Source organism: Xenopus laevis, chromosome 5L (assembly GCF_017654675.1).
Source record: "Xenopus laevis strain J_2021 chromosome 5L, Xenopus_laevis_v10.1, whole genome shotgun sequence".
Lineage (NCBI taxonomy): Eukaryota > Metazoa > Chordata > Amphibia > Anura > Pipidae > Xenopus > Xenopus laevis.
This window is the reverse complement of record NC_054379.1, coordinates 155046835-155072974: the sequence shown is the minus strand read 5'-3', so window position 1 is coordinate 155072974 and position 26140 is coordinate 155046835. Positions and strand designations below refer to the sequence as shown.

General features: G+C 38.9%; 1 protein-coding gene across 1 annotated transcript in view; it reads left to right on the top strand.

The window, feature by feature from the left end:
* Window positions 1-26140, top strand: part of ldah.L (lipid droplet associated hydrolase L homeolog) — a 109272-nt gene that overhangs the window by 29775 nt on the left and 53357 nt on the right. The window contains exon 3 of the mRNA XM_018264048.2: window positions 7654-7788. Coding sequence (XP_018119537.1) covers window positions 7654-7788 — 135 coding nt within the window. The remainder of the gene's footprint in view (window positions 1-7653; window positions 7789-26140) is intronic.

Below are 26140 nucleotides of genomic sequence, written 5' to 3'. Positions count from 1 at the left end.
CACAAGGCTTTTGAGAGGATTTACATCACATCAGTATGACCTAATTAGAGGCCTTCGCGGTGAAATGTGTTACGGCCCCTGACAGCGACGCAGCTTTCTTATATCGCTTACAGATGTTACGAAATGATGTCTGTATCCTTCGTTGGTGGCTGAAACCTTTGCTGCAATATATTTTGTTTTTAAAATTGCTATTGACAGGTCCCTGAATCATTAAGCCAGTCTGCTCGCAGGATATATTTGCCGTCCAACCTGACCGACGGCTCTCGCATCTGTGCAAGTTATGCGTTTTCTGCTGACACGTATGCTTTTTTGTAATGATTTATTTGTTTTCTAAGGGACTCGTTTTGCAGATGAGACAAAAAGGAAACTGATTTAAACGTCACGGTATTATTAGTTCAAGGGGGAGAATGCAACTTTTTTATTATGTGATGTGTGCCTTCTACGGCTATTGTACCGATGGAGCAAATGTTACGGTGGCCATAGACGTAACAATTAAGATCTTTCCTGGAAAATATCTTTCCAAGAAAGATTGTTCATTTCAATAGAGCTGAATCGACAGATATACAACTAGAAACAATAGAATGCTACCTGTATCTGATGATTCAGCACTAACAATGGACGATGTTCGGTTGCCTTCTAAGTCGCCCGATCCAAATGTTCCGATTCGACGAGCCGACCGATATCCAAGTCTTCTGCCGATATCAGCCGGCTTGTCTCCCTCCATACAAGCACTGAATATTGTACGAAAATTTTTTCCTACGACAATATCAGTATGTTTATGGCCACCCATATCTAGATATTTGGTTCAGAATGCTGACTTTATTGAATGGTCACTGCGAAAACTCAACTTTATTGGATTATCAAACGAAAACCCAGACTTTATAGGATTGTCCACCACAGATCACAATGTCCGTAAACAACTTCAGGGACATCTACCATTGACTTCTACATGACTTTGACAGGTTTGAAATGGAGTACGTATATTGGGATTTGGATTTTTAGCAGCTTTGGTGTATAATAAATCTCTAAACATTAAAGTTTTTTTTCCCCTCAAATTTGAGTTTTCCCCTTTAAAACCTTGAACCAGGTAAATTTGAGGTTTAATTAAACCTACTGCATTTCTCTGCTTTTTGTGAACAGGTAGGGCAACTGGGTCTGTGTTGCGGATCAGTTCTGGAGGGGACAGTTGTTCACCATCCAACACTTTTTTAGTTGAGTTGGTTTCAGATTTTTATGTCCTTCTAAACCAGCTCTGGGAGTGGGGTCTCCGACTATAACTGTTTAAAATAGATACATGTAGTTGGTACATTTCTTATCTTTGGCCTGCTAAGCTGAATCCCTGAGTTTCATTAAAGTATTGGTTCACCTTTACTTTAACTTTTAGTATGTCATAGAATGGATAATTCTAAGCATTTTTTCTTTTTGATAGTTTTTTAATGTTTTTCTTTCTCCTTCTGACTTTTTCCCATCAAAAAAAAACAAATGCTCTATAAGGCTACTTTTTATTACTCATCTTTCTATTCAGACCCTCTCCTATTCATATTCCAGTCTCATACTGAAATCAGTGCATGGTTGCTAGGGTAATTTTGGCCCTAGCAACCAGATTGCATGCAGAAAAAAAAAGCTAAATAACATTAAAAACCATGAATAAAAAATTAAAACTAAATGCAAATTGTCTCAGACTATCACTCTCTTCATTATACTAAAAATTAAACAACTCCTCCAGGCAGTTGTAGTTAAAAAGTAGATGTTTATTGAAGTGCAGGTGTAGAATCCGTTATCCGGAAACATGTTATTCATGTTATTAAGAAATCTCAGCATTATGGAAAAGCCATCTCCACTCAATTTTAATTAAATAATTCAAAATTTTCCAACATGTTTCCTTTTTTATCTGCAATAATAAAACAGTAGCTTGTACTTGATCGTAACTAAGATATAATTAATCCTTATTGAGGGCAAAACAATCCTACTGGGTTTATTTAATGTTTAAATGAGTTTTAGAAGACTTAAGGTATGGAGATCCAAATTACAGGCAGACCCCTTATCAGGAAAACCCCAGGTCCTGAGCATTCTGGATAGCAGGTCCCATACCTGTTTGAATAAATGGGATTTGTCATGCAACTGGCTGCAGGAAAATCTGCGTGTCCACAACTGAGCTAGCACTTGTAAATGACCCCTTTTGCTTTTGAAGGCAGGGTTCTTTAAAGGAGAAGGAAAGGCTTTGTGCACTTGGACGGCCAAATGTAAGGCACCCCAAGTGATTGTATTGACTTATCTGAAACCCCGGGCTGGTGCTCCTATCAGCAGAAAACTGCACCGACCTTGGGTTATACCAGTGAGCACCACAGAGTGAGCTCCTTCTGGCTTCTTCTTTCTTTGTGCGGCATGCGCATGCGCAGTAGAACAAAAAGCCAAAATTTAACTAAAAAGTCGATATTTCGTTCAACTGCGCATGCAGCTGCCCCGGGAAATTTGAAGCAAGAAGCTGGAAGAGGATCACTCCGTGGTGCTCACTAGTATAACCCCAGGCCGGTGCAGTTTTATGCTAATAGGAGCACCAGCCCGGGGTTTCAGGTAAGTCAATACAATCATTAGGCACCCCCAAGTGCATCAAGCCTTTCCTTTAAACAAGTAATATTGTGCGATGAAGACAGTTCCCAATATCAATGCCCTTACTCTATAGTCGGAACAGCCCAGCAGAATTCCATGCATCAACGCAGCACCCTGGGCGGTCTGACTTTAGCCCTTGTTTATTGTACACAAATGGCTAATAAAAGCTTTCTCATCTTCACAATTAGGCAGAAGTGACTTTTTTTTTCCAGCAAGTGATCTCCTTGAGTCTTGTCAAGTGATACTCTTGGAAGAGTCTTTCTTTAAAGGATGTTATTTAGGGAAAGAACTTGCGTTTGGGTAGAACAGATGTAGGCCTAATGTGCTAAGTAGACTTCTGTCTCTCCAGATGCTGTAAAGCCTAATAGATTTAGGACGTTCCCAACAGATGCCGCGTCAGCACACCACAAATGGAGTCGTTTCAACTGCACGTTCTAAACAAAGCCCTGTTAAGGCGAGCGCTGATCCGCAGAGCTCTCACACCAAAGCCACTTATGTTTTTTCCTTATTAATTACATTCACTAACGACAGTAAAAGGAATTGTTAGCATACCCTCACATCAGTGAGATGCTCCAGACTTAGCATATTGTTCTTCCATCACTGTTGATTAATGGTTGCAGGCAGCATTACCCATAAAGTTGACTTTTAAAGGCACGGTAAGGGCCTGTAGGTAATATGTTGCAATATGGTATTGCTATTAAGCACCAGGGCACTCACATTCCTGGCACATTCATGGTAATATGCTGTAAATCCAGCGAAAAACTTCTGCCTCTTCCGACATGCCATGGGTTTCTTGGCACAATGGGGCAGTGACTATGCACCTCTGTAACATTGAACTGCTTCCCACAAGTACAGTTGGCCATACACTTATTTATTAAAGTCTGAATGCCAAAAACTCGAAAAATTTAAATTTTTCACGATTTATTATACCCCGAGGATGGAAAATGTCAGAATCCAAAAATCCGGCACCTCAGACCTGCCGAGGTTGTATGAAAGTCAACCGGAGAAGTCCCGAAAAAAAATCCGATAAAATCTGTTTACTTGGGGGGAGAAATCAGAAAAATTTGTACAATTCGGATTTTTGGAGGATTTTCACGATTTTCCCAATCTGAAATTTTTCGGGAAATGTATTGATAAATAAGGGGAAATAACCCGTGCGCATTCGGTTTTCCGAAGTTTCCTTGTGAGGCAACTTCGGGCGACTTCGGAAAAGCGCACCGATTGCCATGCCCTTAAAGTCTGGCTACGGCTGATCCAGAATGTCAATGTTGTATATGTATCGGCTGCGCACACTGCTATTTATAAATTATTGAAGTTTACTAAGCCTTGTACGTCCGTAAGATGAATATAATCAGATACAAAAATGAAATTTAAAGATACTATTTTCCACACTCAGTAAATTACTTCAGAACCCTGCTATACTGGACTGCTGACACTGGAATCAAGAGGCTGTATCCATTGCAATTGCCCAGCAGTACCTTTTGCCATATTAAATATCCAGTGTTTGATAAAGAAAAGAACATTGTGAAATCTAAAGTAATAATGGAAACTTTAACATTTCCAGATTGTATACATTTATGCCTTGCTGTGTGCAGTTCCACCTATTGTCTGTGCCCAATAAATTAATTTTAGTGCCCGAGAAAAAATAGTATAAATTGATTTTTGCAACTGGATAACATAGAATGTACGGGGAAAGTGACCCAAGAATTCAAACCAATAGCTCAGTGTCCTGCTCACTCGTTTATCTCAGAGGGGCCCTGTGGCTGAAGTATGAAGTCATCAGACAGAATGATGTCATGCCATTTCCTGTACCCATTACCTTCATACTTATGTCAACGCTGCTGATTTCTATTTTTAAAGCATTAATATTGTGCATATAGGGTAGACTTCATTTATCATGCTGCCTTGTTATGCAAACTGTGGGTAAATTTACCCACATGAACTCGATATACAGAAGGCAGTTGTGCCATACCAACTCGTTTAGCATCAGTATATTAGTACAGGTATGGGACTTGTTATCCAGAATGGTAAGGACCTGGGGTTTTCCGCATAATGGATCTTTCTGTAATTTGGATCTTTGTACCTTATAGTCTACTAGAAAATCATGTAAACATTAAATAAACCCAATAGGCTGGTTTTCTTCCATTAAGGATTAATTATCTTAGTTAGGATCAGGATGCAAATTCGCATTTTAGTAAATTAGTGTAGTGGTAGCGAATTTACACCTGGTGAAGTATGCGAAGCGGTCGCTGGCAACAATTAGTCCTTTAGTAAATCTGCCCCTTTGTCCGAAAAACCCCAGGTCCCATAACTATTATAAGGTGTCCTTCCTTAATTTGGACCATATTTCATCTACTAAAAAAATCTTTACACCTTAAAAAAAAACTTAGAATTGTTTTGCCACCAGTAAATCTTAATCATATTATTGTAGCTCGGATGAAGTACAAGGTAGAAATTTGTTTTTTATATAATTTTTTGGATTATTTGACTAAAGTGGAGTCTGTGTGAGACGGCCTTATCATAATTATGAGCTTTATGGATAATGGGTTTTCAGATAATGGATCCAATACCTGTATTGGCATATTGCTTCCCAGTCCCATGTGCCAAGCTATGCCGTGCAGGAATTCTGGGTTAATTTTGAATATAAACAACCTTCTTTATAAACACTTTGTTCATTGTTAGGCTTAATATGTCCTTGCCCTGTAGAGCAAATGGTACTAGTACAGTGCATTTCCCTTACCACTTTGGACTGAAATCTTGGTTCATAAATGAGACCTGATTGTGTTCTCTTTGTCTGTAATGTCATTCTCTGAGCCAGGGGAAGAAAACCGGTAACATTTTCTTTAATTACAGGGAGGGATTTGGCCTGGAACAGTCATTAGTCCCAGGTGCTGCAAATGACCCATATTTCAACGCCAACTCCTATTAGATGGGTGGAAGACACTTTCACTCGCTGGCCAGCTGATGGCCGGTGCTTGGGAACACACCTAATTCCTAGATCCTTAGGGTATGTTACTCGTCCCAAGAAATTAGAGAGGCCTGTGCATTGAGAAGGTAATACCATTTTTCTCTGGAAGCTGGATGAAAGTGGATATTGTAATTGCCCTCACGTCTGTTTAGAGGTCATCCTGACCTGTTGACAGTAAACAGCTTGATGCATTGTGTGGCAGCATGGATGTGTCGCTGCAGAAAGGAGATCGGCTATGCACCTCGACACGCCGCCCGCCCCTCACCGCCAGCTTGTTAAACATTTGCTTCTATTCAACAACATTTAACAGCTGTTCCCTGAAATACATATGATGAGAATTTAATGCCTAACATTTCCTACAAAATGCTTGAAAAGATTTAGAAGTACTCATCTGGCCTTAAAGAAAAATAGCACGTCGCCAAAACAAATCCACAAAGTGCACTAAATTTAAGCGAAATGGAGGGGGAGTGAGCTTGTGGAAATTACAATCCAAACAATAGTGTAATTCTCATCTCCTACTGTCGGGATAGCGCACAAATGTATTTCATTTAACAAATGTAACTCTGGCAGGGTTTTTGGGCAAGGTGCTGCATCCTATTGGAGTTTTGGCTTGGCGTAAGCTTTTCGCTGCTGAAGGCACAGTAATAAAATTTCACTGCTGAGCTCTTACCCCTAATGAATATGAACTTGGGGACGCTCTATGTGGTATTCTACTGAGCAACGGTATTCTACCTGACTGGAGTTTTGTCAACTTCTAGGAGATGAAATCCCTCACCTGTTTGGCTGGACATGGTATTTTTAATTCTATTTGGGGGGGTGTATTTTGGACAAGAGCAGAAGAGGACACAAGATTGTTCCTGTGCACAATGGCTGAAGGCGTTTCTGGAGATTGGTGTTCTGTTATTTCACTATCGGGCCCGGACTGGCACTCTGTGGGTTCTGGCAAATGCCAGAGGGGCTGCTGTATGGTTCCATAGAAAGTCACCATATAGTGGGCTGGTAGGGGGCTGTTTGGGCCTCTGTGAACTTGGAATGGCAGAGCCTATTTTGACTACCAGTCCAGGCCTGTCACTATGCAATGAACAAATTCTCTTATTTGCTCAGCAGAAGATCCATAACTAGTTTGTGACCAGACTGAACAATGACCTTGAATTGGATAGTCCTCTATGTTCTCCGGCTATGACTGGCAGCCTTTTGGGTTAGAATTTTGCTTTAACACAGAGAGAATATGGAAATACCACGTTCATGTACTATGAAGATATATAGTGAATAAAGTACCCCCTATTGTAAAATATAAGGATATTATAAGTTACCGAGGAGTTTCATGACCATATAAAAGTACGAGGCCGAAGGCCGAGTGTTTTTATAAAGGTCATGGAACTCCGAGGTAACTTCTAATATCCTCATATTTTACAGCTGGGGGTACTTTATTTATTATAATACTCAAATTTTAGTGAGTCATGTGACAGAAATGACATCAGAACTCACCGTTTATAACTGATGACATCAGAACTCACCGTTTATAAGGATATAATTTACAAGATATTCATGGCTTTTGTGTATTATATATACATAAACGCCTTGATAATGTTAAATAAAGACTAAAACTTGAGTGGTGGTGTCTCTTTAAGGGAACAACATTAGCGGAGTTCATCGTATATGTCCCTATAAATGAGCTATTACCAGTTGCGATGCCTTATTTAGTATTTTCATGGAGAATTTGCCAGTAATTTTGCCTGAGTCTGTTTTGGATTGAGAACACAGGAACGGGAAGTGTGTAAATGTGTCACTTGATTGTGTAAACATCCTATGCAAAGGGGTATTGCCTTACCGTAACAAATAACAACCCATCACACGCTGAGTGAAACATTACTGATTTATTATTCGACACACATATTGTAGGAAGCCAAACTAACATTGGCAACTTGGATTGGAAGTTGAATTATTGTTTATTCCTACACTGCCCAACAGATGTTAGTGTTGCAATATAATAGGCCGTATTACTTTCTCACGTGTTTGTGATAATACATCATTCCTGGTGTCTACACATTTATTGTTTTTTTTTTTTTTTGCAGGTAATCCGGGTGTAGTAGGCTTTTATAGGACCTTTATGCAGGCGCTCTACTGTGGTCTGGATCAACAATATCCAGTGTGGGCCATCAGCCATGCAGGCCATTGTTCCCCACCAAGAGGAATGGACATGACTCAAGGTACCATATGAATTGATTTATTCTCAGTGAAATGTCTAATTGTTAAAGTCTTAGCATTGGATCACTAACTACTTTAATGTGACATGGTTAGGGACATAAATGCCCAACTAGTCAAGACCAAAAGAGTTTTATTGTATTACAACATCATCGGGCATTCTCCATACAAAAAGACTCAGATAATGAGAAGGTTCCAGCTACAATAAGAGCTATAAGCTCGGACTCAAGCCTTGCAGTAAGAATGGAGGCATGAAGTTCTTTAGATCCCTTAGACCTTACAGTATCATGTGAGATAATTCGGTTTAATTATAATTGTCTTGGAAACATGGTTCAATCACATCTTTTCTACTGTGCTGCCTTGCCATGTCTCCATTCAACCTGGGAATGCTTCAACGTTATGGTGGATCTAGGTATGGTTTAGAAAAATTCTACAATTGCTGTCAGCTATATGACTATAGCAGTGTCAGCTAGGGATGGCTTCTGAAGAAGCAGTTGGACTTAGCGAGACCTTTTTTTGGTTGGCCCTGGGAAAATGTCCCCTCGGCTCGGCTCTATATATTTAAGCCAACTAGATTCTGCTCTTTTGCTTGCTTTGGCATTGTTTTTGATGATTAAGGTTATCCATAAGCAATAAAATAAAGGTACTATCTACTTTGAGGTCCAGGACAGCTCCTTGTTTAAGTGCATGTACAGTATCCAAACAAAGAATAGTCTGTACCTGCCATATGTAGGGGGTCTAGTATGCACAAATATCTGTATATAAACATTGTAAGGGTTACAGGTATACACAATACAGTGAAAGAATGGTATATATGTGCCTTAAAGGAGTGGTTCATCTTTAAGTTAACGTTTAGTATATTCATTATTTATATTTTTATAGATCTTTATTTATTTGCCTGGGTTATGGGTAGAGATGCACCAAATCCACTGTTTTGAATTCAGCCAAACCCCTGAATCCTACTCTAAAGATACCGATCCGAATCCTAATTTGGGGTGGGAAGGGGACAACATTTTTTACTTCCTTGTTTTGTGACTAAAACTGAAATCCGTCCCCACCCCTAATTTGCATATGCAAAGTTCGGCCAGGCAGAAGGATTTGGTTGAATCTGAATCGTGCTGAAAAAGGACGAATCCTAAATGAATCCTGGATTCGGTGCATCCCTAGTTATGGGTAAGTTAATGAACATGCAGATAGGCTTTTGGTTTTGTATGGCTGTAGATATCGACATCACTTGTGGGCAGTGGGTAGCAGTCCTGTTGAGGATAAAGCTTAGGGTTGCCACCTTTTGGCCCGGTTGGATCTGGGCAGGGGGCAATGCTGTGGCGCAATGGGGGTGGGGCTGTGATGCTGCAGGGGGCTGGTCGTGACGTCAGGGGCAGGGTTTATGACGTAGCGATCGGTAATTGGCCGATTGCTGCGTCAATCATAGTGAATCCTGCCTGGTTCTCCTAATTTGAAAAACCGGGCAGGCAGTTTTGAACTGGACAGCCCTCCAAAAAAACAGGCTGTCCGGGTCAAAACTGCCTGCCCGTTTTTTCAAATTAGGAGAACCAGGCAGGATTCCCTATGATAAACAAATGGCAACCCTAAAAGCTGTTGTGAATTGGTTGGTAGGTCAGAGCAGGTAAAAATAAAAGGTATTATTCCTGGGTATGGGATTAAACTTGCAGGTCTGAATGTTAGGCTGTGCCTTGTGCTCTCTTTTCAGTGTCAGACCCAAAAACCTTAGACCAGGGGCCCACTCTCAGTACTATTATTCTTCCTCTCCTCACTCAACCTCTCCTAGTCTAGTTTACAATAAATGGAAGATAAAAATCAACTTTTTTTAGGGGCAAACATTTCATTCAAAAATGATTCTTAAACCTTTTTAGAAGACCATTCCCATTTCCCCCCATTCTCTCCATTTTGTTTTGTTTTAATTTAAAGGCACTTTTGAGGGTGGGATTTGTTGTTGTTGCCTGCGCTGCACAAAAATGAGTGGGATGATGTTTAAGTGAGAAAAGGATATAGATATGTGCATTTTAGGCAGTTTTATATATACACCAATAGATGGCAGATGATCTCTCTTGGTAGTTGAAATGAACTATAGAAGAAGCCACAGTGGAGGTGCACAAGCAAATTCAATAGTGATCTACTGATGTAACTGATCCCCCTGTGTCCATACAGCACATTATCTGTATATCAAGTGATATTGATGGGGTACATATCAAACTCTTGGTGCTGAACCATGTAAATAGAGAGAGAGAGAGAAATACTGAATATTCTTCTGTAAGAAAACATTGACAAGGTAATAAGAGGGTTTCTCATCTGACATAGAAATATTTTATACCATTACTACTGGGCTGACAAGCAAACAACAACTTACAGGCAGGCACTAGAGCCGGGAAAGAATACAGCCCCCTGATTGGACAACCTGTATGAATAGCAATTAGGGTACAGGTATGGGATCCGTTATCCGGAAACCCATTATCCAGAAAGCTCAGAATTACAGAAAGGCTGTCTCCCATAGACTCCATTTTATCCAAACATGCCTCCCAACTGTCCCACTTTTAGAGGGACAGTCCCTCTTCTGATAGCTCAACCCGCAGTCCCTCGTTTGTACTGGAAAGTCCCGATTTTCTCTGCACTGAACAGCCAGAAAATGAAACAAAGTTTCTAACTTAATTGGCTTTTGGCAGAGAGCCCAGAACAGCCACAGCTGCAGATAAGATACTTTTGTAACAATTTTGAGCTAAGCAAATAAGTAATTGTAACAATATAAGATAACAGGTCCCTTGGGAGAAGTTAGACTCAGTGTCGGACTGGGATGCCAGGGACCCACCAGAAAACCTTAGACCTTGGGCCCACTATCCAAACTGTTACTTCTCCTCTCCTCACTCAACTTCTTTATTCTCTTATTATATCTACTTACCTTATTCTTCCATTACTACTCATTTTTTTCTCATAAAGAAATAGGGAATGACTTTGAAATTGGTCAAGTGGTTAGAAGCAAAAGGGCCCAATAACACCAGGGCCCACCGGGAGTTTTCCTGGTATCTCACAGTTAAACTCACAGTTTAAAGGGCAATTCACCTTCATTAGCAAAACTGTAATAACTGGAAAAAAAACCCCAGAGAAATATGTTCAAACTTTCATAACCAATTGCAAATTGTCTCAGAATATCACTCTCTACATCATGTTAAAAGTTGATTTAAAGGTGAACAACACCTTTAATATATATATTTTTTTAGCCTGTGTTTTAACGGGGTGCAATGATAGATTAAACTTCCAAACTAAACCTAGGAAGGCCTGAATTATGTCCCCGCTGTGTGTGTGTGAATGTATTTACATATGTACGTGAGAAGGGGGTCAGAAGTGATGATCTCTGTTAAGTGGTAAGTGCACAGCTAATATCAGTTAACACGAGCTTTGCTTTCAGACCCCAGGCTTCTGATGAATGACTGTTTATGAGCTAATGATTATTTCAAGAATGTCATTTGCAGTAACTAAAGTCAAGTCCGTAGCCTGCGAGGCCTAGCGATTGCCTGTAGGATTTAACCTATGACATGTTATGGTAGCACCATCACTTCCATTTAAAACAAGTCATTCCTCATGCGCAGCCATCTCATTCTGGGAATCCTGTCCAAATTGTTCATTTGCGGCGGGGAAATAAAACAAACGAAATTTCCCTATTATAAACAGTGGGATCGTTTATAATATTTGTTCCTATGTTTGAATTGTGGCCAAACAAATGAAAACATTTAGGGGACGGACTCCTTATAAAGTGCATTTTAAGAACTGTACCACTTGTGGGACTGTATTCTAAGGGCAGGACTGTAGCTGGACAATAGAGGAACCCTGATAATACAGGCTGGTACTGCTAACAGGGCAGGAAAATAAAAATAAATAAACCTACTACAACTCCCAGCATCCTCGGCTTTCCACCACAGATGATTATTTGCAGGTTCAGCATCAATGATGTTTTTATTACAGGAAGACTTGTGAAATGGAGTAAACACTTGAAAATACTTAGTTACATATGTTTTTGTTTCATAGAATGCCAATATATATCTATATATATATATATATATATATATATATATATATATATATATATATATAACACAGGATTGGAACGCACAACCACAAGAATTGTCTGGAGCTTTTGCCAGGGAACAATGATATATATATATATTTGGGATGCACCGAATCCAGGATTGGGTTAGGCATTCAGCCAGGATTCGTCCTTTTTCAGCAGGATTCGGATTCGACCAAATCTTTCTGCCCGGGCCGAACCAAATCAGTATCCTAATTCGCACATGCATATATATATATACTTCATAATGAGATCAAGCAAAGTGAAGTTTATTGTCAACGTTTCAGTCCAGTCTGGACCTTTCTCAAGACATATATATATGTATATATACATCAATATGCTGGTGCACTCAAAAATAACACCAATGCCTGTGTGCTGGTTAAAACTGGATAAATACCAAAGCAACAAGAAAAACCGCACACACAGGAGCCGAAACATTGAAATAAACTACATTTTTTGCATTAAGGCAAGCCCTGTGAGTGCAGTTTTCTTGTGTATATATATATATATATATATATATATATTGCAGTCCATGAAAGCACTCACAGCAACCGCCATCAAGTATGTATCACTCTATCTTTATTTGTGCATGGTGTAGCAACGCATTTCGGCTCACATGGATGATGATATATATATCATCCTCAAAAAGGAGCACTAACGGGTCTTACAACTCATCAAAAAAATGTAATATAGTGTGGGCACAGAAACTGTTTTTTGTTGTAAGACCTGTGAGTGCTCCTTTTTGAGGATGATGCACGTTAAAGTTTAAGGATTGCACCCAGGCAGTTGTTCCACATTTTCCAATAGTGTGTGTATATATATATATATACTGTATATATATAGCAAATTTGAGTACAGTGCACACGGATAACCGAAAAAAGCAATGCCTGTGTGCTGGTTACATGTGTTAATAGTCATAGGCAAGAGAGAAAAACTGCACCAACAGGTCTTTATACAAAAATAGAAAACCTTTTATTCAACGTTTCGGTTCAGGTTCCTGAAGACGGCTCCAGCGGTCGAGCCGAAACGTTGAATAAAAGGTTTTCTATTTTTGTATAAAGACCTGTTGGTGCGGTTTTTCTCTCTTGCCTATGACTATATATATATATATATATATATATATGGGATACGTTATTTATCTCCCTCCTCTTTTTCCTCTCCATCTATCTATCTACATATACAGTATGCCATGGTTTTTTTACCCCTAATTGAAGAATTTTCAAGAATTCCAATATGTTTGTGGGCACCTACAAAATAGAAATCAAAAAACAAAAGCATACACCTCGAACAGCCATTGGCTGTTGGTGGAATTCAGGGGAATTGTCGGAGGGATGCTAAGGACTTTAATACATGTTTGGGGCCCATGGCAGTACCTTAAATCCAAGTCTGATGTTAAAATAACATAATAAATAACACAATGCTTGAGTCTGGAGTATCCTTGAAGGTAGGAGGTATGAAAGCGAGGGAGTTGAGTTGCACTCTCTCATAGGCAGAAAGGTTAGAGGACATTTGTGTTGCTAAGTTTCAGCTGTACAACCCACCACCAACCCTTGTGCACAAATTCCTTTTTATTGCCAACATGCCATCTTATACAGAGCCCCAGCACTATATTAATCTCCACTTTTCTTTTCTCTTTTTCTTCATTATAAAAGAGGTGTTGTAGATAACCAGCATGATGTTGTAGACCTTTGTGAGTCTTTTTGTCTGGACTTTCCAGGGTGCCCAAAATGAACTGTTGTGGTCTGGAATGTCAACAGGAATTTCTTTTCAGATCACATTCGCAAGCCAAATATCAATTAAGCACCTTTCTGTGCCATTTTCTCCCCCCCTGTCTTCCTACTATACTCGTCTCATCTGCCTAACCTGCTAGCTGTGCTGCCTCTCCATGGGATGTAGTGGAAAAAGAACATTTCACAAAAGCGGGAGCTACAACTCATTAGTCTGCATGTCATTCCCACACGTTTTCTCAGCTCGTTGCTTAAAGGAAAGGATCTAAAGGAAACGAGATTTTTTACTAACATGCATACAGCACGACATTCTGTGCCTGAGCTTCCAATACTGCACCTCTAATGGCCATCTCCTATAGACTCCATTTTATTTAAAATAAAGTCCCTTTCACATTTACACACATTAAGGTAAACTTTTATCAGGAGCCAGTTAACCTAATTTAGGTTTTTGGAGTGTGGTAGGAAACCGGAGTATCTGAAGGAAACCCAAAAAGCCATGGGGAGAACATCCAAACTTCTTGCCCAGGCTGGAGTCAAACGCAATTCCCTAGTGCCGCAAGGTCAAGATGCTACCCACTCACCCATCATGCTGCCCACAAGGCACAGGTATGGGATCCATTATCCAGAAAGCTCTGGATTACGGAATGGCTGCCTTCCATAGTGACCATTTTATCCAAATAATCCACATTGGTAAAAGTGATTCCCTTTTTCTCTGTAATAATAAAACAGTAGCTTGTACTTGATGCCAACAAAGATATAATTACTTAATATCGAACTGGGGAACCCAGAAGGATCTTCTGAGTTATTAACATTTATTGACAGTCAAGGGTAAAGCTCCTGGCAAATGAAGAAGTTGTTCAAGCATGTACTACTTTGATTCATCAGAATTAAAGGAGAAGGCCACCCCAAATTCAAGTCTGTCTGTGCCGAATTGGCAGCTCCTCTTCAGTTCCCACCATTTGCTGCCTACAATAGACGTAAGAAAGAGAAAGATGAGAAGACCCTTAGATCAGTCGATCAGATGCTGAAGACAGTTTATGGCTACCTTAAAGGGTTCGTTTACCCTTAAATTATCTTGTAGACTGTAGAGTGATATAGACCGTGACATTCATATATATTATTTTTTTTTTATAATTTGTGATTTTTTTTTTTTTGGTTCAGCGGCTCTCCAGTTTGGAACAGGTCCAATTTACCCTAGCAACAAGGCAGTGGTTCAAAAGAAATACTAGAGAATGGAAAGGCGAGGGGCTCATAAGAAAGATACGTAATAAAAAGTAAAAATAACAATAAAATTGTAGCCTCGCTGCCATGGTCAGTGACCCCCACATTTGAAAGCTGGAAAGTCAAAAGCGGAAGGCAGATAAAGAATAGGGATGCATTGAATCCACTATTTTGGATTCGGCCGAACCCCAAATCCTTCGCAAAAGATTTGGCCGAATACCGAACCGAATCTGAATCCTAATTTGCATATGCAAATTAGGGTGGGAAGGGGAAAACATTTTTTACTTCTTTGTTTTGTGACAAAAAGTCACGCAATTTCCCTCCCGTCCCTAATTTGCATATGAAAATTCGGATTCGATTCGGCCAGGCAAAAGGATTCGGCTGAATCTGAATCCTGGCTGAATCCCGAATCCTGGATTCGGTGCATCCCTAATAAAGAAGGACATTCTATAGCATACTAAAAGTTAACTTAAAGGTGGACTACCCCTTAGAAAGCTGGAAGTTCATATGTTGAGCGTTTCTCATTCAATTTGTTGCTTTCAAACGATGGTTTCTGTTGATAATATATTGCTGCAATGATCCCCTTACTCCCCAAAAATAACCTGGGGCATGCATTCCTGTTGTATATCCCCACCCTCTCATCCTGGCTTGGAAAGTAAATAAGATAAAAAATGAGCCAAGTTGGGAATGACCCAGCTAGAAGTGTTGATAGATCCCCCGTCATACACCTCAAATGGGAACGTGCAGCCACATTTTTCCCAGTGCAATCTCAGCCCAGTTGGCTTCCTGGCTTTCTGGGAAAGGAATTTACTGCTCCGGCATCTCAGCCCTCCTAATATATGCAATAAGCGAGCAGCTGCCTCGTCATACTTTCTTTTTAAGGAAAGGCCGATGGTAATGCACGCTTGTTTTATTTGACAGTACAAGTCCATTATCTCATGGTACTTACAGGACTTGTCATTGTAAACATTGTTTAAAATGCTGACCTGTTTACACTAATTTATAGCAATTGACTTGCAGTCTCGGCATAAACTCCCACCGTCATATACCCTTCAGCTTTAATTTGCTAGAAAATAATATTGACCTCCTTCTCGCACCATACACTAAAGCTGGTTCCCATGGATTTTTCCTTTTGGCTAATATTCCATTCACAGTGCACTTAAACATGGTACAGGTATGGGACCTGTTATCCAGAATGCTCGGAACCTGGGGTTTTCCGGATAACGGATCTTTCCGTGTTTTGGATCTTCAAACCTTAAGTCTACTAGGAAATCATGTAAACATTAAATAAGCCAAATCGTCCGGTTTTGTCTCCAATAAGGATGATTTATATCTTAGTTGGGATCAAGTACAAGGCACTCTTATTATTACAGAGAAAAAGGACATAATTTTTTAAAAAAATTGGATTATTTGTATAAAATGGAATCAATAGAAGACGGGCTTTCGGTAATTCTGAGTTTTCTGGATAACGGGTTTCCGGATAACGGATCCCATACCTGTACTGTTGCAGCTGCCTGCAACGTTTTATTATGCAATTAGCAACAAGAGCAGTCTTCCCTGGGAAACATGTTTTTGGTATAGTTCCCTGATCTCAGTTACCCCTGTCCACTTACTGTGTGATCTACAAGGCTGAGCCCATAACTAAGCACCCTGATGGGTGTGAAACACGTAGGATGGATGGAGATGAAGCTATATTTTACATTTTTCTACCAATAAATGTATCTTTTAACTGAGCATCTCTGGTCTTGTGGATCCGTTTGAGTGCCGGTCAGCCCTGCTTCTTTATCTTCTTATCTACAAGGCTAACAGTGTACAAGAAGTCTTCACTTTCATCCAGCTCAACATACAGAATATTTTTCCTTTAAAGTATTCATATATCTTGAAATTAATTCACTGCAGGATCTAGAAAAACAAAAATGACCTTTCATAAAATTTGTTTCCAAATACAGGTATGGGACCTGTAATCCAGAATGTACAGGACCTGAGGGTTTCTGGTAAGGGGTCACTAGAAAATCATGTAAACATTAAACAAATTAATTACATCATAGTCCGGATCAAGTACAAGGTATTGTTTAATTAGTACAGTAAAAAAGAAAAAGCAAATCATTTAAAAAAAAAAATGGATTAATTGCATATAATAGAGTTCTGTAAATCAAAACTTTCCGGATAATGGATCCCATACCTGTATTTGACAAAAAACTTACAACATGAAGGTGAATAAATGTGAGATGACAGTTCACCACAGAAAAACTCGCCCACTTTATGTTCATTGCTAAGGAATTAAAAATGAATCTGCCCAAAGTGTTGGTTATACTTGATAAATGAAAAATTTGCTCTGATTTTGAAATTTTTACGCTTTTATTTGCACTTCTGAAAATAATAAACTGAAAAAAAGTGTAATATTGAATTATGTTTGTGTTTGTCACATGATTGACAATTATCCCCCAGTTCTGCTTAGGTGAGGCTTCAAACTGATCACTAAATTGCACATGGCCTCTACATTGCCCCTCTTGAATGAATTGGCATCCAGTTGGCCAACTATGGAACCCAAAGAATCATTGTCCCTATTAATATATAATCAGCCTTTCATTCAGATATGGGTAAAACCAAGAGGACCACATTAGTCTGCATAGCCCCCCAAGTGTGTCCATCATTAACCGAAGGGCTAAATGTTTGGATCTGCCTATTTGGCATGCCAAAGGGAAGGCCAAAACTGGCAGGCTAGCAGATCTAGGGGCAAATTCATTAACCTCCAAAAATTCGCCAGCGACGGCTTTGCTCACAGCGCAACACTTCGCCAAGCGTAGATTCGCCAGGACAACACTAATTCACTAAAATCCAAGTTGCGTCCAGGGCGCCGAACGCTGGCAAAGTTGCGCTAGCGTTACAGCACCAAGTGAAGCAAAGTTGCGCTAGCGTTGCTTAATTTGCATACGGCGGGAAGTTAAAGTTGAAAGGACGTATATGTTGCAGCAAATATATTACACTACACAAGCCCAGGGAATCTTAATAAAATAAAGTTATTATATTGCCCTACACATGAGCCCAGTGTATAGTTTATGTGCCATATGTTATGAAATGTAGGGGGGAAGCTGGGTACCCCCAAAAAAAAAATTACACTCTTTTGCAGCCTATCACCCTGAAAAAGAAAAAGTTGCCAGCATTTTTTGGGACAACAATTTTTTTAGGAACTCCTATCTACTCTATTGCACTTCACCTGGTCTGAGGTGGCGAAGGCAAGTCTGGCACAAGAGGTAACGTTCAGTAAAATCCGTATCTTAGTGAATTTGAGTTGTTACATCCATTTGCCAGAGCGCAAAGTCGCCAGTCATTAGGGCGTGAAGTACCGCTAGAGTCTATCTCCTTCACCAGCGTTAGTAAATCAGCGAAGTACCGAAATTACGTCACGCTTGCTAATTTTTGCCAGCGTTAGTCACTTCGCCCTTTAGTAAATTTGCCCCCTAGATGGCTTTGTACAGGATGCTAACATATCCTTTTCATTTATACCAATTTTTTGGCATGCCTTCTTTCTGCTTTTGGCACCCCAGGTATTTTGACTGCTGGCATCTTTCCAGTCTTTCCACCTGCCTAGATACGCTTAGATGCTGCCCATCATTGACCCAAATGGTAAAGTGAATGTCAGGTGAAATCTAGCTGTCATCTCAGACGACAGGCAACTTGCCAATGAAGTCAATGGCATGGATTGTGAAAGGCATTTCTGTGCAACTTTTGCTATTAGCCTGAGGGTTGTAGGGGCCAGGTCATGCTTATGTTCTATCTAAGGCTTCTCTGAATACAATAGACCAGGTTGCACCAATGTTGTTTTTGACTTTTCTGCTTTGTCATTTTAAAATGGAGAATAGGTCTTTTACTTCAGGGCCTAATATTTTGGAGCTTCTTTTAATGAATCCAAAAAGGCTGTGTAGGAACTTTTTTCGTTTCTAGAACTGTAGCTCAATATTCTGAAAACACTAGTTTTGTGCACAAAGGATTGTAATTAACACATTGCTGAATTTACTAGGCTGCTAAAAACTCTCGCTGCCCTTTCCCATGTGGCCCACGAAGAAAATGGACTCGTTGCCTTAAAGCTACCGGACTTGACATCCTAGGTTATACAAAAAGTCCCATCAATTTTAGCTTCTTCTCCTGGGCATCTCACGTTCCTCCCTTTATGCACAGCTGTCCCCTCCGGCAATTCCTTAATTAATGATGACAAATTGATATTTTGTTCTTTGTCCATGGGTGTTTTCTTTCGTAATCCGTGGTAAATGTAACAGTTTTGGATTCTATACAAGTCATTGTCAGGAAACCATTCAAATAAGATGTTTTTTTTTCAGCAGTCGTGCTAACATTATTTACTATTGAAAATTTAATGTGTTCACTGCCCTTTTTACTAATTATACAAGAGATTCAAACAATCGATTCTCTAGGGAAAAACTCATTGCTTTCTAAATGTATTTGTTTTTTATTTAATTTGTGTATTTGTAAATAATTAGCTTTTTTAGTTTTTGTGCTTTTAAAGAAAGGATCTTTAAACCATTTGCCATTTCTACAGTACAGAACAAATGCATGAGAACGACTGCTTGTCCATTCAGTTACTTGTATGTAGGCTGCTAATAAAAAAATTGATATTTAATTAACAGGTTATAACTTCATTGAAAGGTAACTTGTTCTACTCTCATAAAACTATTATGGGCAGATTTATCAAATTTAAAAATGTATGTGAATTGTCTCTAATAAATTCAGATATACTCACAACTCGAATGGGATGTTATTTAATAAAAAAATCCGAACGTCTAATATTCGATCAAATAGTCCTGACCTGAAAATTCGAATCGAATTTGAATCGAGTTTTCCCTCTGAAAAAAACTTGAATGTCAGGAAGGCAATTAACATATCCAAATGGTTCAACGGACTTCTGCTATTGACTTGTAAATGAACTCGGCAGGTTTTAGGTGGCGAATATTCGAATTAGGACTGTTTCCATGGTCGAGGTGTGATAAATCTTACATTTGAATTTACATTCGAATTGGGAGATAAAAATTCAAATGTGTGAATTTCTGACATGAAAATTTTTTAGAAAATTTGAATTTGACCTTTAATAAATCTGCCCCTTAATTTTATACTTTTATTGTTATTTAATAAAACCCCATGAAAATGTATTTTAAGTCCTTAAACCAAGCAGCCGTAAGAAGATTTTGGCTGTGCACCATATTTGGATCACAAGTGATAAAGTAACAGTTTTTGTAGGATGTGCATTTCCTTAGTTGGGGGAATTTGATTTTTTTTTCAAGATGTTCATTCCATATCAAGGGTTAAAAAAAAGTCCCCTTGGGCTTTTGTGCTTTAATTAAGTACCAATCCCTACTCCTCCCCAACTAGAGTGGTTAAAGGAATTTCTTTTTGTAAAAGTGCCGTACAATGGGTGGGTGGGTGGGTGGATCAGGAAGGTTCCATACTACTTGGTGTGGCAGGAAGCTAGTTTAGACCATGGCTTCTCAACCATGGTGAAAAGGCCAATCGTCAACATCTGTAATGTTTACCCATGTACATTTGTTTATATTACCTGTATATGCAGCCAAGGCGCAGCGAATATTGACGAGTAAGTACAAAACCATGCAATTTGTAGCCCAAATCCGCTGAGAAGAGGGGACATCGGTTTCTTCACACCTTGTCTGACATTAGCCTGAGATCATGTAAAAGATATGCTACTTCTAGAAAATACTGCTAGAGTTTAGATGCAACCAGTACAACCCAGTTATTGCATTTACAGGTATGGGATTTATTATCCAGTACCTTGTCGACATCACGGCGGGTGAGTATGTAGCACCTCTACCTTGCGGCACTAGGATATTGCGTTTGACTTCAGCCTTGGCAAGGAGTTTGTATGTTCACCCTATGGCTGCTTGGGTTTCCTTGGGACATACCTTCCAATATTTTAAAAGTACAAAGAGGAATAAAAAGATTTGGTGCGCGGGTGGGAAATATTTGGCCATGCCCATTTTTGTGGTCACACCCCCTAATTACCATGTTAATTTTACAAAATTTGGCAGGTTATGAAAGTTTGAACACATTTCTGTGGTTTTTATGTTTTATTACAGTTTTGCTAATGAAGGTGACTTGCCCTTTGTCACAGTTTCCCCAAGAAACCTACTTATCTTAAATTGTTACTATTGTTTCTTTGCTTATCTTAAATTGTTACAAATGAATCTATGTGGAAAAAAGCCAATTAAGTTTTAGAAACATTTTCTTTTTCTGCCTGTCCATTGCAGGAGATCAAATAGAAAGTCAGGACATTTCAGTAACAATATGGGACTTCGGGTTGAGCTGTCAAAATCAGGACTGTCCTGAATAAACAGGACAGTTGGGAGGTATGCCTTGGAATACTCCGGTTTTTAAGGTTTTTTTAAAGGTTAACTGGCTCCTGCTAAAAATCGACCTTACTATATGGGAATGTGATAGGGACTTTAGATTCTACGCTCCGCTGGGTCAGGGACTGATCTAAATCCCAAACAATCTCTTGTTCAAATCCATGTTGGCGTTCAAACAATTCTACTGGATTTTATTGTAATATTTCAATGTTTTTAAGTAGGCTTAAGTAATTATGATCTAAATAATATAAAGCCCACTTCCATTTCCTTTTTCTCTGTAATAATAAAAAAAGTAACCTGTACTTGATCCTAACATATAGGGGCCGATTCATCAAGAGTCGAATATCGAGGGTTAATTAACCCTCGATATTCGACTAGGAACTAAAATCGTTCGACTTCGAATATCGAAGTCGAACGATTTAGCGCAAATCCTACGATCGAAGGATTATTCGTTCGATCGAACGATTAAATCCTTCGAATCGAACGATTCGAAGGATTTTAATCCAACGATCGAAGGAATATCCTTCGATCAAAAAAAACACAGGCAAGCCTATGGGGACCTTCCCCATAGGCTAACATTGAGTTCGGTAGCTTTTAGCTGCCGAACTAGGGGGTCGAAGTTTTTCTTAAAGAGACAGTACTTCGACTATCGAATGGTCGAATAGTCGAACGATTTTTAGTTCGAATCGTTCGATTCGTAGTCGTAGTCGAAGGTCGAAGTAGCCCATTCGATGGTCGAAGTAGCCCAAAAACCACTTCGAAACTCGAAGTTTTTTTAATTAGAATCCTTCACTCGAGCTTTGTAAATGTGCCCCATAATAAATCCTTATTGGAGGCAGAACAATCCGATTGGGTTTAATTAATGTTTAAATTATTTTTTTAGTAGATTTAGGATTTGGAGATCCAAATTACAGAAAGATCCCTTTTTCCTGGAACACCCCAGGTCCTGAGCATTCTGGGTAACAGGTCCCATACCTGTATTAGATATGGTAACCTTCAACGAGAACATTGGGAATGGAAAAATATGGGCTCTTTTGATGCTGTGTAGCCTTTGCTGTCGTACATTTATAGGGTGCAGGATGTAAAACAAAGCCTCAGTAGATCATGCCTCACGAAAAGGTGTCACTGCAGGGCACACTGCTTACGATTTGTCCAGCGCTCTTGGAACGCTTACAAAAACAAATATGGCATCCATTGGATAGTTTTTGTTTTTTTCCTCTACAAATAAAGGGACAAAAAAGATCCAAATATAAAACTTTGCTTGAAATTTTTGTAAATTTTCTATAATTCGTTTACTGATTATACATGTTCGATTTTGTTTAATGTCGCACCAATTTGCATCACCAAGCATAGACTATTGGCTACTGTAAATCGTATTTGATGAGTGCACACAACAAGTCATTTGTGAAGTCAGCTCTGTAGGAGACAGTGGTCCATATTGCAACTTGCTGCAGTGACAAAAAGACTTACTTTAGTCCTGTGAGAGGTCACACACCCTGAGTTATGTATCTCCTGCTCTGAATGTCTCTTCTGTTCTCTGCATGCACACACAAGCTGCTGCCAGGATCTGTCCTTATTAAAATGGCCTTTTTTTTTTCAGATGGAAATTAAAATTATCTGGGCTGTGTGGCAGCTTTTGCTATTTCCGTTTTGGGTTTATGATCTGTATTCCTTCTTTTTCCTTGTTTTGTTTGCTCTAACTTTATTACTTCAGAGCTCCGCACTGTTCAATAGTCCCACACTTTTATTGTTGTTTTTAGCCGACTTCGGTTTTATTGTTTTTTTCCTTTGCCATTTTTTATTATCACCGTATAACTGAATTCTGTGTACTCGAAGGACATTTTTTACTCATTTGTAACACAGAAACTTGACAAATAATGTGTTAAAGCATGAATAAAGCACAGGTCTTAGCCAAGGGAGATAAACCCTGTTAATTCTTTGACTACACCCTTCGTAATAAACTAAAAAATGTAATTGCTATGCAGATCTTATCATTTTTGCAATGACCCTTATGTTCATGGCACATGGGCATATTCTCCATTATTAGCGTTTTTCTGCTTGTGTTGGTTGCATGAGTTGCTGACCCTTTTAGGGGTAGATTGTAGCCTTGCAAGTGTCAGTTGCACTTTAGATACAAACAGAAGGGACCATTTTTCGTAATGGAAGGGTATTGAGGATCCATAAGTTAGACTAAAGGTCTATTTTAATATAGTATATAAAACGTAAGTGTCCCACAGAACTTTACTCCATGCAACTTAATTCCATAGATTAGGGTGATAGGACTGTATTCCATCCTGGAGACCAAACTCCCCCCCCTGCACCTGCTTGTTGACAAACCGTAGGCGCATGGGTCACATGACCATATCCCACGCATTATTGACCCCCTTGAGAAACAAATTGGCCAATGACAAACCAAGCGTTGTGTTTCCATAGTTTTTGCACTCTACTCACTGTGCATTGTAATGTTTACATATTACATAATTATAATGCAGGTATCGGATCCGTTACCCAGAAACCCATTATCCCAGAAGGCCATCTCCAGTAGACTCCATTTTAAGGAAAGAATTTAAAAAAATTCTCCATAATAATAAAGTATTACCTTGGACTTGATCCCAACTGAGACATAATAATAATCCTGATTGGAGGCAAAACAATACTATTGGGTTTATTTATTATTCAAATATTAAATGCAAATTATGGAAAGACCCCTTATCCTGAATACCTCAGATCCCAAGCATTTTGAATAACAATGAATTCACAGGAATCAAAGATGGTGAGCTGTAAATACGATGAATGGGATACTTATTAGTAAGAATTTCTAAATTAATGTAGCGACAACCACAAGAGGACTGTAAAGGTCCCGATTTCATATATTTAGTTGTCCTTAAGAAATTAAAATAATAGTTTCCTTTTAACTACTTTAAGGCTGTCTAAACCCTCTGTGATTGGCTTCTATGTGTTTTTTGCAGCTATTGACAAATGAATTTACTGTAAATGTTCAGATGGACTGAGAATCAAATCTTTTTGCAAACGTGTTACTTGCAAATGTATCTCCGAGTATAATCTAACCCAAAGCAATTAGTCAAACCTACAGTAACAAATGATCTGTTTATCTTGAGCACTATAGGAACCGCTCCTTGGAGAATGGGGTTTCAGATATGTCATGAGGTTAATTTAAAGCATAATATTTGGCTCTCAGAGTTGATATTTTAGTGTTTGAGTATATTTTTTTTTTGTATCATTGGTTTGGTCACATCCAAATTCAGCTATAACTGGACGCAGCCCAATAACAAAATAATGTAGAAACAGTTCAGTTTTTTTGGATCAGCTTCTTGTTTGCATTCCCTACATTGTGGTAGTTTGACAGTATAAGAACTCTGTTCATGCAGTAAAGAACACAGAGGTCAGATGGAGACAGAGATTAATGACTAAAATAGCAGAGAATAGAAACTGGTGCCTCAACAACTGCTCAAAACCACATGAGAACATATAGCATGAATATGAGTGGCTAGTTTTTCCTAAAATAAAAAGTTGCATAAAGATAATGCCCAATGCTTCTGAAAAACACTATTTTAGACTACATCCCCCATTCATGCAGACCATGGTCATTACGTCAACTCTTGCCATTTCCAGGTGTGCTCTTCCATGATATTTATCCATAATAGTAGGGAGCATGGCTTGAATAACCTTCCAAGTGACAATGTTATCTAAACTGAAGCTGGTGGACTAATGCCAAGGTCTTTGCTTAACCCCCCCCCAACCCAACATTACCAAAAATGATCTAGGGAAAGCAATTTCAGGCCAACATAGGTAACTTAAGTAGGAGAAGAGCTGCAAGAAGGTGGGGATTCATTTTTGTAGATGAAATTGATACATTATAGGCTTTTTATGACATATTTACAGAAAAATATTGTCCATGTCAATATATAAAAGAGCATTAACATTTTTTTGTGAAAAGCTGCTAAAAAATACCCCACTCCCTTTGAATAAAACATACCCATCATAATCATCTCTTGTGAGAACAGTCGTACCCCCACTTTAAACTGTTTGTTTAAGAATTATAACTTGTCAAGCTGTAGATGCAACTTGCTTTTCCAAGTTTAAAGCTCCAAAATGCAGGTCCTTTTTGTTGGATGCCAAATTGCTGCTCTCTTTTATTGGCTGGCTTAAGTATATTGCGATATATAGATAAAGAACTCGTTTTTTGATGACATATTTTCTGAAGCTTTTTAACTATATTACTAACTATCCCACCCCTGCTTTATAGTTTTGAAAATATTTAGGTTGAGTTCAACTTTTTCTTTTTCAAGGAAGTATTCCTGTGAAAATCTGTTTCAGTACTAATTGAGATGCATTATCATTTTTTGGCAAATAAAAATTGCTTCTGGGGCTACAAGAAGGCCGTACCTGAAGACCATAGTGTATCACGTTCATTAAAGACCTTTCCCTAAATAGAGAGCCAGCTGAGGAAGTAGTCAAGTGGTTAAAGATTCCCAACTCGGAAAGGGTTAAATCATACCGTCATGATTCCTATTATGCGTTATTATCCTTTTCAGTGCATTGTGCATCGAATTTACTGGATTGCATATTAGAGCAGGAAGCATTTTGTCAAAGTGTGTTTTGCTCTGTGCCGTATCCAATCAATACCAAAGTGTTCTCAATACTACGTGTTCTCAAAATAGTAATATGAATAACAATGTTTTGGCCATAGGGCATTTTCGACGTTTTGGAACATAAAAACCGGCTTCCTTGTTTTAAAATAGCAAAGGAAGACCCCCTTGGCTAAATAACATCTTATCTCTTTTACTGCATGTGTTTTGTTTTCGTTTCCAAATGTGCTCAAGAAATGCTTTTTTTTTTGGCCTGCCAGAATTCAGAATTCAATCACTCTGGGATTTAAAGGGGTAGAATTGCTTACTTCTAAAGTGCGTGTGTTGTAAATTTTGTGCCGTGGAAAGAA